This window comes from Diuraphis noxia, unplaced genomic scaffold (genome assembly GCF_037042655.1).
Source record: "Diuraphis noxia isolate RWA-SAM2 unplaced genomic scaffold, SU_Dnox_SAM2 contig0002, whole genome shotgun sequence".
Lineage (NCBI taxonomy): Eukaryota > Metazoa > Arthropoda > Insecta > Hemiptera > Aphididae > Diuraphis > Diuraphis noxia.
The window spans coordinates 28,893,547-28,908,024 of NW_028301712.1; the positions used below are offsets into that span (position 1 = coordinate 28,893,547).

General features: G+C 26.7%; 1 protein-coding gene and 1 pseudogene across 4 annotated transcripts in view; one reads left to right on the plus strand and one right to left on the minus strand.

Annotated features, from left to right (window-relative positions):
• Positions 1 to 1,195: 1,195 nt before the first annotated feature.
• The window catches only part of LOC149058310 (uncharacterized), a 71,966-nt gene continuing 58,683 nt past the window's right edge, over positions 1,196 to 14,478 (minus strand). For 3 of the 4 annotated variants that reach the window (XM_089221332.1, XM_089221329.1, XM_089221331.1), the window contains one exon: positions 1,196 to 3,543. In XM_089221332.1, the coding sequence (XP_089077458.1) occupies positions 3,248 to 3,543 (296 nt within the window). In that variant the 3' untranslated portion in view covers positions 1,196 to 3,247. The remainder of the gene's footprint in view (positions 3,544 to 14,478) is intronic. The other variant, XM_089221330.1, reaches the window with a different exon arrangement.
• On the plus strand, positions 5,194 to 14,328 carry LOC149058311 (lysosomal acid phosphatase-like; annotated as a pseudogene).

Genomic DNA, 14,478 nt, shown 5'->3' on the forward strand with positions numbered 1-14,478 from the left:
AGTTGGTATACTTACTATTTACTTCGACGACGATTATATTAATATTTTTGGCTGCATGTTACTTTGCGTCAAAAAAAAAAAAATAAATATTTTTCAGGTAGTAAATTTGACCGGTAAGTTGCGTCCCGTTTTGGGGGACGCAAGTCAGCCATATTATTATCATCGATATTATCTTCAAAAATCATTAAAATCGATAGTATCGTGTCACTAAAATCGATAGTTCATAAATTGTACTGTATGTTTGTATACATGTATACGATGTATACATGTGTGTGAGTGCGTGCGTTACTTACTTACAATATAGATACAATTTATCTATGATAGGTACTTTATGATAGTATATTATATTAATAACTTATGTGGGTATTATTTTATGTGAAGAAGGTATGGGAACATGTATACATAATACATCTTGTTGGTTGTTAGATTTTATTCGTATTAAATTTGTATCATCAATGTACATTTTCATATCGATTATATCGATATTTTCGGGACGCAATTAGGTCATAGAAAAAGGTATACCGGGACGCAAATACGCAATGACCTTTTTGAATCTTTTTTTTTGCGGGACGCAACTCACCTACTGGCTACTGATAATAATTTCGGACGCAAGTAGTATGCTCCCATATTTTTAATTCCCGCGGTCATTGCAATGGATATGCTTTTTAACTATTATTTTATATTTACAATCTTCGCCGAATTCGATCCCTTCCTAAATCACTAGTTAAAAAAAAAAAAATAAATTTAAAAATTCTGTTTGTGTGAAAGAGAATATGACTGGGAGTTCAAAAAGATTTTCTAAAGTTTTGGTATCAGGGTTAACTTTAAGTCATTTCCGAATGTCAATTTTGAGTATTCAAAACCTTAAGTGACCTGTATTATGTTTTTTTTTTTACTGTAGACAATAACTCGTATGAAAAATATTTTTAAGAATATTTAAAGTATAATTTTTTTCATATTACGATAGAACAAGCATTTATTATGAAAATTATATTATAGAATTGAGTAAGTCATTAAATGCAATTAAAAATATCTTATTAAATATTGTAAAATCTAAAAAAAATTGGTTTCAAAAAATTGTGTTTATAAGTTATACTAATTAAAAACTAATAATAATACAATTTTTTAATTAATTATATTATTTATTCAAACTATATACAAATAAATATTCATTTAAAAACGAATGATACCTATATCTTTTGTACATTGTTTTAAATATTCTACATGGCTACATGTTTACATTTTATAGTTAAAGAAAACATATTAATTATAAAAAAATTCATAAAAATTACAAACTTATTTTTAAGACCTTTGTTCTAAACATATTTAATTATAATCATTATTTTAATTGTACACCTTAACGAACGTATTCTTGAAGTTTAGAATCAGAAAATTCTAATATAAATACACTTAATATATCTTCAATCAAATCAAAAGTTTTAATACGATAGACAATAATAAATAAAATTTTCATAAGTAAAAAACAAATTATTATTCTGTTATTCTAAAGCATATTTAGGTATATTATGGATAGGTATACATACATTGTGAACTTTGGTACGTTGTATTATTAATATAATTTTTGTATAATATCTTAATGTATTTGAAATTCAATTAGCATCGTTGATAAGATGATATTATAATTAAATTAATAGGTATGGATTTAAGTATAAAAACAACAATTTTTAAATATAATCGCAATTATCTTTAATTGTGAATATCTAAACAATTATCATACCTATTAAACAACGATACTTCATAGTTCGTTTGAAAAATTGAAAACAATTTAATTTGGGTCATTATACTTAGAATTAAGTACAAGAGTATAAAGCTCTGAAAATATTATTCAATATACATAAAAAATATTATTTAAGTTTTATATTTATAACCTAATCAATATTCAATGGGTTTTAACATTTATATTAAACTTATTATAATATAATACATTCTTTGACGATTCAATTTTATTGAAAACTTTTTTACTCATCTTTACATAATATTATAAATCCGTGGAGCAATGAACAGTGGACAAATTAAATTAACAAATATTTACAAAAATCTACTATTTTAATCAAATAAAAATAATAATAATAATAAATAAGAGCTTGGAAAGTTTTAAAATTATTATTGTCTTGAATTCTTAATTTGAATGAAAAATTTTACAGAAAAATAAATCATTATTTGTTATTGAACATTTTACAAAAAAAATCGTTAAAAAAAAAAAAAATGAAGTTTCTGAATAAAATATATATAGATTTCTGTGAACTGTGTAAATTAAATACAATTAATTTTCCATTTTAAAAAAGGTTGTTTTTTAGTATGGATATTAGATTTTTTATGATTCAATGTCTTTTTCAAATTTAATTTTCCTGATTAGATATAGTTAGAAAACGTGTTAAAAAGTTTGGTTTTGGGAACTTAAATATTATTTGTTACCACAGTTTGACAACAGGAAAACCAGTGACGGATTTGATTCGTCTTCTAGGGGAGGGGGGCAAATCCATTGGGTCCAAAAATGATACTACTTTTTAACCTACAGAGGAAAAAAACATGTAATTGGTAGGTATGAAGGTAAAAATGTAAAATAAATATTTATATTAAAAAATTTAAATGTTTAAATTTGTTTGTTTAAACTTTAAATTAACATATACAAATTTATATTAGTCGTCTACAATACAAAATCTTAATTTTTTTTCTTCATCGATGCAAATCGACTACACCCTACAGAGGCCGTGATCATAATTCTTAGAACTTCTATACAGATTTCTGAAAAAAATTATTATTTATACGTAGTTTGATGTCTAGGGAGGGGTCATGGCCCCTATTCCCCCCCCCCCCCCTTAACGCCGCGCCTGAGGAAAACAGTGTAGGTATTTTATCTGATTCGCAATATAATAGTACCTACCAATAATATAATATAAGATAATATTCGTATATTTGATACACGAAAGCACGATATCCATGTAAACATCTCGTTAATAAACACATTTTCACGATGGCAATACAAAGCTTTACTTAGTCTACGAGGTATAAATACATTAAACAATCATATATAAAGGTACACGATATAAAATACATAAATTACATATAGCGTTGGACAAACGTGGTATCTGTCACATCTGGTAGACCATGGTACTGGTACATGGTATTATATGACCCATGCCACCTTAGTGGCTCTGTCCGCGGACAAATGGCTGGGCCCGATTACGCTGACCGAAGCCATCGGCGCTTGGGCCTCCGGGCCGGGTCAATCGGGATCGTACTTGCAGTCGATGTGCACCAGCGCGGCAGTGGACAGCAACGTGAGCAACGTGAGCGAAATGAGTATGGTGGCCAACACGGCGATCTGCCCGTTCCGGAACAGCGACCGTGCCGAGACGTACAGCAGACAGGCATGCAACAGACACGCGGCCAGCCACAGCACCGTGAGCGCCACCGCGGACCGGACGGTCGGCCCCAGAAACCGGAACGGTTGTAGTCGCGGGTCGCACAGCTGTTGCGGTCGGTAACCGCTGAAACCGTGGCTCATGTAAATGCTGCCGGCTGTTTAACATAATACATCATCATGGCAAATCAATGAAACACGTAGATATTTTAAATAATACGATTGTATAATATTATATAATTGATAATATATAATATACATATTGTGTAATACAGCGTGTGATGTGAACATTGGTGCAGCCTCCCCGAAATGTTGCCCGCACCCAACACCCCCGCTTGTTGTGTCTCTGCAGATGTTATAGCTAATTTAATAAATTGGAAATTTTTCAATGTAGTTTTCTTTAACGAATTATAAATTATATATTTTGTAGTTTGCGTCACATCTAAAAACTAACTTTGGTCATTTGAGCCACTTTTTAAAGTTTTAGTTTGCGACACATAAGACTAAATAAAAGCTCATTATATTTAATCTGCGCCATTCGTACTTACAAAAATTGTAATGTACGCCATTATTTATATAAGTAAAATTGTAATTTTTGTCACTTTAAAAAAACTGAACATTTTTTTTATCAGATTAATATATTGTATTTTTAATCATCAGTCATTCAAGTTCATATTTTAATTGTTAAATATTTGGAAAATTTCTAATTTTATTGAAATAAAATTATACATGAAGTAAAATAAATAAATAAATATATATGTTACCGTAAATGCCTGATCACTAGGTAAACCTAGGTTTTACTAGTTAATGCTAGGTTTTAATGTTTATACTCAGTAAATGCTGAAATTCTTAATTTTATTCGGGCTTTTACAATACAAAATAAAAATGCAATAATAGTAAAACTGTGCAAATAAAGAAAAATTTTAAATAATAATTTTGCTTTTAAATGCATTTTTATTTTGTATAAACATTTAAATAACTATCGGTAGTTTGTTTTAATAATATATAATTATAATTTTTACGCAGCTTATTGCTTAAATGTTGTAGGTATGTCGTGTACTGATCAGCTTTTACTAAGTCAATTTGTATATCCTAGGACCTAGTTGTGTACAACGTGTTTAGAAACAGCCCGAATAAAATTAAGAATTTCAGCATTTACTGAGTACAAACAGTAAAACTTAGCATTAACTATTAAAACTTAGGTTTACCTAGTGATCAGGCATTTACGGTAACATATAATATATGTATACGTATTTTATGTATGTTAAATAAGTAAAATTTCGGTTATTAATAAAAAATATAAAAATTAGTTATATTATAATTGAAAAAGCGGGTAAGTGGGTGTCATTCTGTTGTACAGTGGGGTACAAGTAGGTCATTGTAATGAATGCTTTTAAATTTAAAATCTATGATTTAATATCATTGTATATACCTAGGTATACGAAAAACGACTCTGAGCGGTGTCGATTTGTTGGCCTAGGATATTTTATATTATATTTATATTGTTATTACTACTACTGTGGCCAGTAGGTTGAATTAATATGATTTACATAATTTATGTATCAATATTATATTATTTTCTGTCTGTTTGTCCTTTAATCATTCCTAAACGGCTGGACGTATAGACAAAAGATAGGCTAGTTAGAAAGTGATAGGCCCGACCTCGGGAGGTGTTCAAATAGACATTTTGAGATTTACGAAGGAAATTTTTGCTTATTTATAAATGGTTGCTATTATAGTGATGGTTGCTATAATTATTGATATTTGCTATTAGTAATATTTGCTATTAGTGATGTTTGCTATTAGTGATGTTTGCTATTAGTGATGTTAGCTATTAGTGATATTTGCTATTAGTGATGGTTGCTATTAGTGGTGGTTGTTATTAGTGCGAAAGAAATAATTATGCCTGAATTTGTTATTATTTGTTTCTATGGCATGTACGTCTATGAAATTGTTTTTTTTTTGTTAAAATAACGCCATTTCTATGCAGTTATGCCTCCCAACAAAATATCGATCTGTAGTTCTACGTCTCAAGCACAAAAGAAAATCGCAATCGAGCTTTAGAAACAATTGAGCAAAGAGATGCAAGATTGGAAATAGCCAGAGAATGTCAGGCTCGATTCCGTTCATCTGAAACAACTGAGCAACGAGATGCAAGGTTGCCAAGATTGGAAACCGATATGAAATGTGAAACAAATATGCGTGTACATCTATAAAATGGTGCATCAGCTGATGGTTTTGCAAAACAATTGCTGGGAGTGGGGAATGGGAAAATAATTAATGATGAATCAACACAATTAAAAAATTCATCACATTGCCAACAAATTTTTGTAAAATAAAAACAATGACCAATGAGTTAATTGACATTTTAGTTTTTGCAAATCTACCACAAAATTACAGAAATCGTCAATGGCTTAGTGAACGGACTATATATTGGCAGCCAAAAACTATGATGTAAATACAATCATTATCACCATTTTTAACGAAATCCCAGGTGACACAACCTCGTACTAATCTACCGATGTGTTTTTGAATCAAGACGAGTAGTTGTTAAATATCCAACTTAAATTCACTTGATTTTCCAGGCATGTCACCACGCGTTCTAACATTGAAATTTTGGCGTGCCCATTAATCATTCATTATTCTTCTACGAAAAATTAATCCACCATGACTCTGCAATAGTAGCAGACTTTCAGTGAAAAATTTAAAAACATTATCAAAGCTACAATTTTAAACAGAAAGTTTAAAGGCGAAGATGTACTGTTGCCACGCATCCCAATGATTCCAACAGATATGATTTTCGAATTCAAAAGTTTGCAGAGTCCGGCGCGACTCGCCTTTGCAATGACCATCAACAAAGCACAATGACAATCGCAACAATAGTGTGTGGACTGAATTTAGAAAATCCGTGTTTCTCTCATGGACAGCTTTATATGTGGAATGTTCACGTGTCGGAAAACCTTCTGATTTATTTGTGTTCACAACAGAAGGAAAAATAAAAATAAAATGTCGTACCCCAATGCACTTCAATAAATATCATTCAATAGTCAGACTTTTCTCGATAAAACAAATATATTTACATAATGATATACTAAATTGAATATTGTTGTAAAATTAAAACTTAAAATATTTTAATCGTTATCTATCTATATGCATAAAAATAAACTGTTAGCATAATCACAGGAAACAAATTTAACATACAGTTTGAGACATATAAAAAATAGGATTTTTAACGGGCTACGGAGTGCACGGGTTCAGCTAGTATTATCATATTTATGTACAATAATAATATACTTTAAAAGTTTTAAGTACCCACGAATAATATTTTTAAATTACAACAATATAACTAAAAATATTATTTTTGGTTGTTTAAAATAATTAATTTCGTCCAAATTTGAACAGAGATTACGATTTAAAAAAATTTTTTTTCATATTATTTTATAGCTTTTGGTCACAGAATGGAATACTTTCGTGGAACCTTATATACATTTTTCAATCCTTAGCTATAAAATTGCTATAAAAGCGTTTCATACATTTTTAATTGTTAAATAATTTGTAAATTTTCAATTTAATGAATTTTGTCAAAATTTGAATTATAAATGCTCGTAAAAGAAAAATCGTGGCTATGTTTTTTAAATATTTGTCAACTGTTGTTGTAACTACATATCAGAAATCTTGTATACAATTTTCAAGCTTTTTGACCTACAAAATTTGATTGACATTTAGGTACATTAAAGAATATTAAAAAATTGAATACTGAAAATGTCAGTATACAGCTCAAAACAAGTCAAAATATTTTGAAAATTTTATCATATATAGGGATTAGGGAATGCTAAAATAATAATTTTGTATACATTTCAAGTCCTAAAATTATATGTTTTTGAATTACAACAATATGGGAAAATAGTTCCGTGAGAAATCGAGTGAATATCTAATGTTGTAAACATTTGAACTTCAAACGCGCATTAAAATTTAATTTGACTTTTCAGTCGATGTTTTTTTTGTTTTGATAAAGATAGACACACTTATCCAGTATCTAGTATTCAATGTCTAACATCAAACGCTAGTAAAATTAATTTGACTTTCTAGTAAACTTTTTTTTTTAATTAGAAAAACTTAAGAGGACTCTTGTATTAAGTTTCAAACCTAAGATTAAAAAAAAAATCAATTAAAAATAAAAGGAAAAAATATTTAAGTTGAAAATTGTAGCATTATTTCTATTATTTACCATGTGAACAGATACAAAATAATAATAAAAAAATCACAGTAAAATCAATACACATTCATTGCTCTACTTAAGTACAATCTAAAATAATAGAAAATGCTAACAATTTAAGTTAAAAGTTTTGGCGCAAATTGCATATTCCAATTCGTTTTCTTTCGGGGCGCAAATATCAAAATTAATTTTTAGATGCGATGCATGTGTCGCAAAAGGCATGTTATATTTTTTTATTTTGGCGCAAATTACATTATACACATTTAAATGTACCTATTGGTTGTGCAAATTAAAATTAGTGCAAAATACCATCTCCTGTAAAAATATCACAATGGCTTAAAAAAATTTTGATTTTTGACGTACATAAATTATGTATTCTGTGAAAGTGAAATAACGTTAGTTATTTTTTCTTGTGTGAGTGTTTTGTAAAATTTTTCAAACCATGTTCAATTAACATATATATTATAAATAGTTAAATATATATTTGTATTTATAATGTATGAACAATGGATATATTTGTTTTTCTAGATTAAAAAATTCCAAATCGACCAGTTCTGTCAGTACAACATAATGAATGTACCATTTATGGAACATAAAATAACATTAATAGTTACATGACTCAAGAAATATTGATCTTTGACCTTGTATAGCTTAAGTTATATGGACGTTTTATACGGCTAACAGAATTTAACATTTAAAAGTGATTACATAAAACTAAAAGAGTTAGATTAATAGCTCCATATTTTACTATATTGAGCATTTTATAATTTGTTACTTGGTTATTATTCTCTTTATTTTTATCTCTCTGAATTATAATAAATGTGAATAATATTATAAAGGTAAAAAAATAATAATCACATGATTAAAAAACAATAACAACAATGCCAATATAGTCATAATGTATAAAATAGTTTAAAATTAATTAATATATAAATTTATGAATATTCATCTTCAAGTTGTTAGAAAACAAATAAAATATATTTACATAATATGTACTTAATAATGAATAAAATATATTAATCGATAAACATTTTTTCGTAGGAAAATAAAATAAAATAATATTATATGTTATATATTTTGGTAATATGGTATCCATAATTCATTAAATTACTAGAGAAATGCATTTCTTATAAATAACCATGGTTATTAAAATATGATTTCTAGTTAGTTGATCTTATACTAAATATATAATTATCTACACATATAATTATTATTGTATGCAGTTAATTAGCATAATCTTACAAAAAAAAAATAAATGACTGCTTAGAAATGTTTAAACTTTAAAATGATGAAAACACAAAGTTGTTCAGAACTATTTTTATCTTTTGTAAAACTAATACTTCGTGATTTATTTATTATGATAAGAAATGATAAAATATAATTTATGCTTTATATCAATACATACTTTAAATTGTCATAAGCTGGAGCCTGAAAGTAATATTTATTTTAAACATTGAAAACTTAAATAATTTCATCTAAAGTTAATTTCAAATGCATATCGAACGTACTACAAGTACAGAAAATTAAAATTAATTAGGTACCTAAACTAACAATTCTGATGATTCTTTTTTGAAGTCCACAGGCCTCTATAATTTAATATAATTTAATGATTTAATGATTTTTGTATATACATATTAAGAAACCATACTGTTATTGAAACCCCTTAAAAAAAATGCTGTTATATCTTAAACCTTGCAAACATAACATTACTGTAATGTAGTTGCCGAATTTTTATTTTATCAATAAAAAAAAAAAAATAATAAAAATTCTGAATAATTTAGTCACCATCTATTCCTTACATTTTATCCCGATTTGATTCAGACTTAAACTCTATCATTAGCCCGCTCGTTTCCCTTCTATTAACACTGTTCTTAATACTTTTTTGCGGTAATTATACTTTCTATATTATCTTCTTAATTATTATCCTTAATCACAATCTGCTTATATTATAACTGAAAAATTAATCTTATTAAATTTTAGATTCTGAGTGGAGCGAGGAATGTATTGATTTTACCATGATGTGTGTGTGTTTTTTTTTTGTGCCTGTCATCACGTTTTGGGGCAGTGAAAGTGCTACGATTTTCGACTTCAGTACCTCGTTCAATTAGAAAGTGATACAAATTTATTTGATGGGTAGAAAAGCTTGAAATTTTAGAACAAGGCTCCTAATATATTGTTAAAATAGCAGTTGAAAAATAAGAGAAATATATAGTCACACATTTTTTTTATAAGCATTTACAGTTCAAATATTGACTAAATACGTAAAAATTACGGAAATGTTCAAATTATTTTATCCTAGAAATTCATAAAAAAAATTTTCTTTTTAATTCTAAGATTTGAGAATTTAAAAAGCTCATAATATATTTTTACAATAGCAGTTGAAAAATAAAAGAAATATATAGCCACAATTTTTTTTTTACATGCATTCAAATTTTAATTTTGACAACATACGTAAAAATCACAAAAATTCGTAAATTATTTTATCCTAGAAATTCATAAAAAATTTTCCTTTTATATCTAAGATTTGAAAATTTAATACACGGTTCCTATAATATTTTTACAATAGCAGCTGAAAAATAAAAGAAATGCATAGTCACAATTTTTTTTACAAGCATTTAAATTTAAATTTTGACAACACACGTAAAAATCACGAAAATTCGCAAATTATTTTAAGCTAGAAATTCATAAAAAATTTTCTTCGAAAATCCAACATGCTTACCAACGCCTTGCAATGCTGTTTCCTATTTCAAACAGGAAATCAACCTTAGAGAAAAAAATGTTCCCTACTTATTTATAAGCAAATACTGTGCCCTTTGCTTAGGTACTCATGCTAGCCCTGTCTGGGGTAAATGCGCTCTTACCCACTTAAAAAAACTCCAAATATTTCATAACAAAACCTTAAAAATAATAACAAATGCTTCATGGTTTGTAAGAAACCAAAGTATTCACAAAGACCTCAAGATACCAGAACTTCAAGACCACATTAATATCTGGCTGATAGTTTCTTCAAGTCTATTCAAAAGTCAACGGGATTAATGCACTACCAACTCAACATAGGACCACCGATCCAACACCGCCTTCGACGTGGACGACCGCACGACCTACTTGCATAAACAAACAATTCAAGTTAAGCCACCCAAACTTGTCGCTACTCCATGCATGGTACATGTTACATATATGATGTACCTAACCTAACCTACAACATTAATTGTTAATTAATCTTATTATCTGTTTTTTTTTTTAAATTTTTTTTTTCTAATCGTTATCTTGTTATAAAAGTCAAAAATAAAAATTGTAAATACTATCTCTAGATATAGATAGCCTACTGTTGGCTAGGAATGTCTAATAAAATAAAATAAATAAACAAAAAACTTAAGTAGGCAATTTCGTTTAATATCTAAAGATAAACATGGAGGTGCTGAAAAATCAATTATATATTATGTACTGAAAATAAAGCTAATACAACTTATTTTTGTAAATATGAAAATACTGTTGTGCAATAATTATCAGGGCCGTATTAGGTAACCCAGGATCAAAAGGAGCATTTTCTTCAAGCAGACAATTTTTAGGGATTGCAAAAGATTTTAGCTATTTATCTATTGCGTATTTGAATATTTATTTCTCTTTTCAGTATACAAGCCTATAGTTTCTGTTAAGCATAAATTTTATACTGCAGTAAATGTGCTACTTCTGTATTATGTAATGATCTCGTTCTGTTTTGTAAAATAAAATAAAGTTTTAATACAGTTTTAATTACTCATCTAATTAAAAAAAAAAAAATACTAACCATTTTAGAATCACTTAGGTTATTATTTAGTTAGTGTTTTTTTTTAATCTATTAGTTTATATTCCATTTACTGATTATTTCTTAAAAAGGATATTTAATTAGGGTATTTCATTTTATTAGTCAATTTTAACCAAAAATAATTTTAAAATTCTTTCCATTTTGTATTTTTAGAGTAATTATGATTTGTAAATTGTGCAATGTTTAATTTTAATAAATAAAAGAACAGGTAATGATTTTTTTTCATAGTGACAATTCAACTACACATTACCGGAGTAGACTATAAGTATATTTTCCTGAACCATTATTAACAATACCTAGTTTAAAAAAACGTAATTATTATAAATAATTATGGCGTGGCTTGGGTTTAAGTGAATAAAACAAACAATGACTTTAAAGATTTGAAAAATCAATAAAGTCAAATATAAGTGAATAATAAGTGATACAATTAGGTATATACGCATAACTTGTTTTTTATAATGGCCATAATTAGGGCCTAAATAGGAGAAACTAATTGTCTTACTCCGAAACCCGATTTGATGACTATTAATTTAAGTTTTTCTTTCTAAAATATTTTTTTCAGGAAAAAAAATATTTATGTTTTATTAAAAGTTAGGTTAGACCAATTTTAGATCCACAATCGTGTAAGGTACAAATATGAATATTTTATTACTGAAATAATTTTAAACCAACCATAAATCTTGGTTTCAATTTATAACTTCAAAGTTATATATGGGGCGGGCGTTATCCCCCATTACAGAAAATTATTGAAACCGTATAGGACAAAATCACACACAAATTTCGATTTTATATTGATCAGATATCCTGATACCACATAGTGTACGCACACAACTGTTACAGGATTTTGGTGTTGCCTAATTGTTATTTGTTACTATAGAATATAGATAACATAAGTAACTGTCCAAATTTCATTAATGACTTTTAACTTTTATGAATAATAAATTAACAATTATATTAGTTTTGACTTATCCAATATCAACAAATTCTAATACACGTATTTTTAATATTATAATTTATAAATCTACATATAATAAATCATGTGATATTTATAGCCTATATAGGTAGACACGTGTAAAATGTTTAAGTACTGTAAAAATAATTAGATAATATATCAATAATTAAGATAATCGAGGGGTAGAATATTATACCATTAAAATTTTCAACAAAAATCCGATCAACGTTGATTCTATTGTTCGTATTGTAAAAAAAATGTGTTCTTTATTTTTAAACGTTATTAAAAAAAATATATATTTACATACCATACCTAATTATTAAAATTAGTTTATAATGTTTATGTTGAGATGCTATGATTCCTTGAGATGAATCTATACATATAGATGTCTCGAGCCATTTTTGTAAGTACTTTTAGAATATTGATTTTATCAAATCGAAGTGGAATAACGAGTAATTTTTGTGAGTAGTATTATAGAGTTATGTATTTTATGCGGTATTGACTAATTATGAATTATGTACAGCATTGAACCATGTGAGCCAATAGGAAGCATTGAAAATAACCTTAGTATAATATAAAAATTTTAATTTAAATATGTGACACAAGAATCACAGAACTTCTAGGATGTTTTAAACGCATATATATGTATAATGTATATATATTATATATATGGTAAAAATATACGTTGTTTCTTGTATGTGTAATACGACTAATACGCATGTTGTCGAGGAAAAATAAATTCTCGATTAGCCAACTATCGACTAATGTTTATGTACCAGGTTATTTTTAAAGTATCAAATAATATAACTATATTATGCTTTAAAATATATTTTATGAGTTGCATTCTTGTTTACAATATTAGTTATTGATTATAGTGATATTAAAATAAAGATTTGATTTGAATTTAGGTCCTTTAATTAACGATACTGTAACCCATATGTATGAAAAGAAAAATGGTACTCTGAGTTCTAACAGAATGCTTTGGGTTTATTCAGCTCATGACATTATTATAGAAAATTTATTCAACGCGTTTGAAATACACGAACATTCACTGGTGCTTTTTGCAACTGTCTTGAAGATTGAACTTCGGTTAAACACTACAGGAAATTATGTTGTCACAGTGAGTTTTTACACAAATAAATATTAAGTATGTATATATGCTATAAAGTATAAAATGTATAAAATACGAATACGTGTATAAAAATCAATATGAATTACATTTTTTTTTTATATCGAATAACTAAACCAGAATTGTATGATATCAATCTTCATATTGTTTTGTTCTGGTACTGTTTTTTGGATAATAATTTTATATTTTAGGTGTCGTATAGAAACACAAGTTACCACTAACCATATATTTACTACATGTACCTGGTGGTGATTCTATCGCTTGCGAACTAGATATATTTATTGATATTTTAAGACCATTAATATCAGTTGACTGGGATATTGAATGCAAATCTGAAGTAGAAAATAATATTTCAAAATTTTTCAGTGTGTTAAACATATATTTATTATTTTGTATTTCAAACTGAAGCTGTAAAAATGCAATGGTTTATATGAAATTTATTAAAATAATTTTAATGGTTATATCTATAATTAAATAAATAATAATCGTACAACTTAATTTTGTCAAAAAAAAAATATCGGAGACACAATTTAATTATTAGGTATTTAAAAGTCTCGAATAAATTTATATTTATTCCAAATTAAAATTATGGAATTATAATTATAGGTAGTTATTATTTATTATTCCGTTATTCGTGTGTTCTTTATAAAGTATACCACAATAACTTATAATTATAAACATTATTATAAACACCCAATTATTTTTAAATTGTATTATTTTGTTTTTTAGATTATTTATTGGAGTTAATAACTGTTATTGTTATAATGTTAATATTGTACTAAATTGCTAAAAAATATAATTTTTCTTCAAGAAAAAATCAGGTTACCAAACGTGTGAGTAGGTATTTACTATTTATTTTTTTTTATGATTTAAAATGTGTTTACATATTACAAACATTAAATAGATGTATTAAAAATAATCAATTCTAACTTAAAAAAAATAAGAAATCTAAATAAATAAAAATAATTAGAAGTTATAAAAACGTTATTCT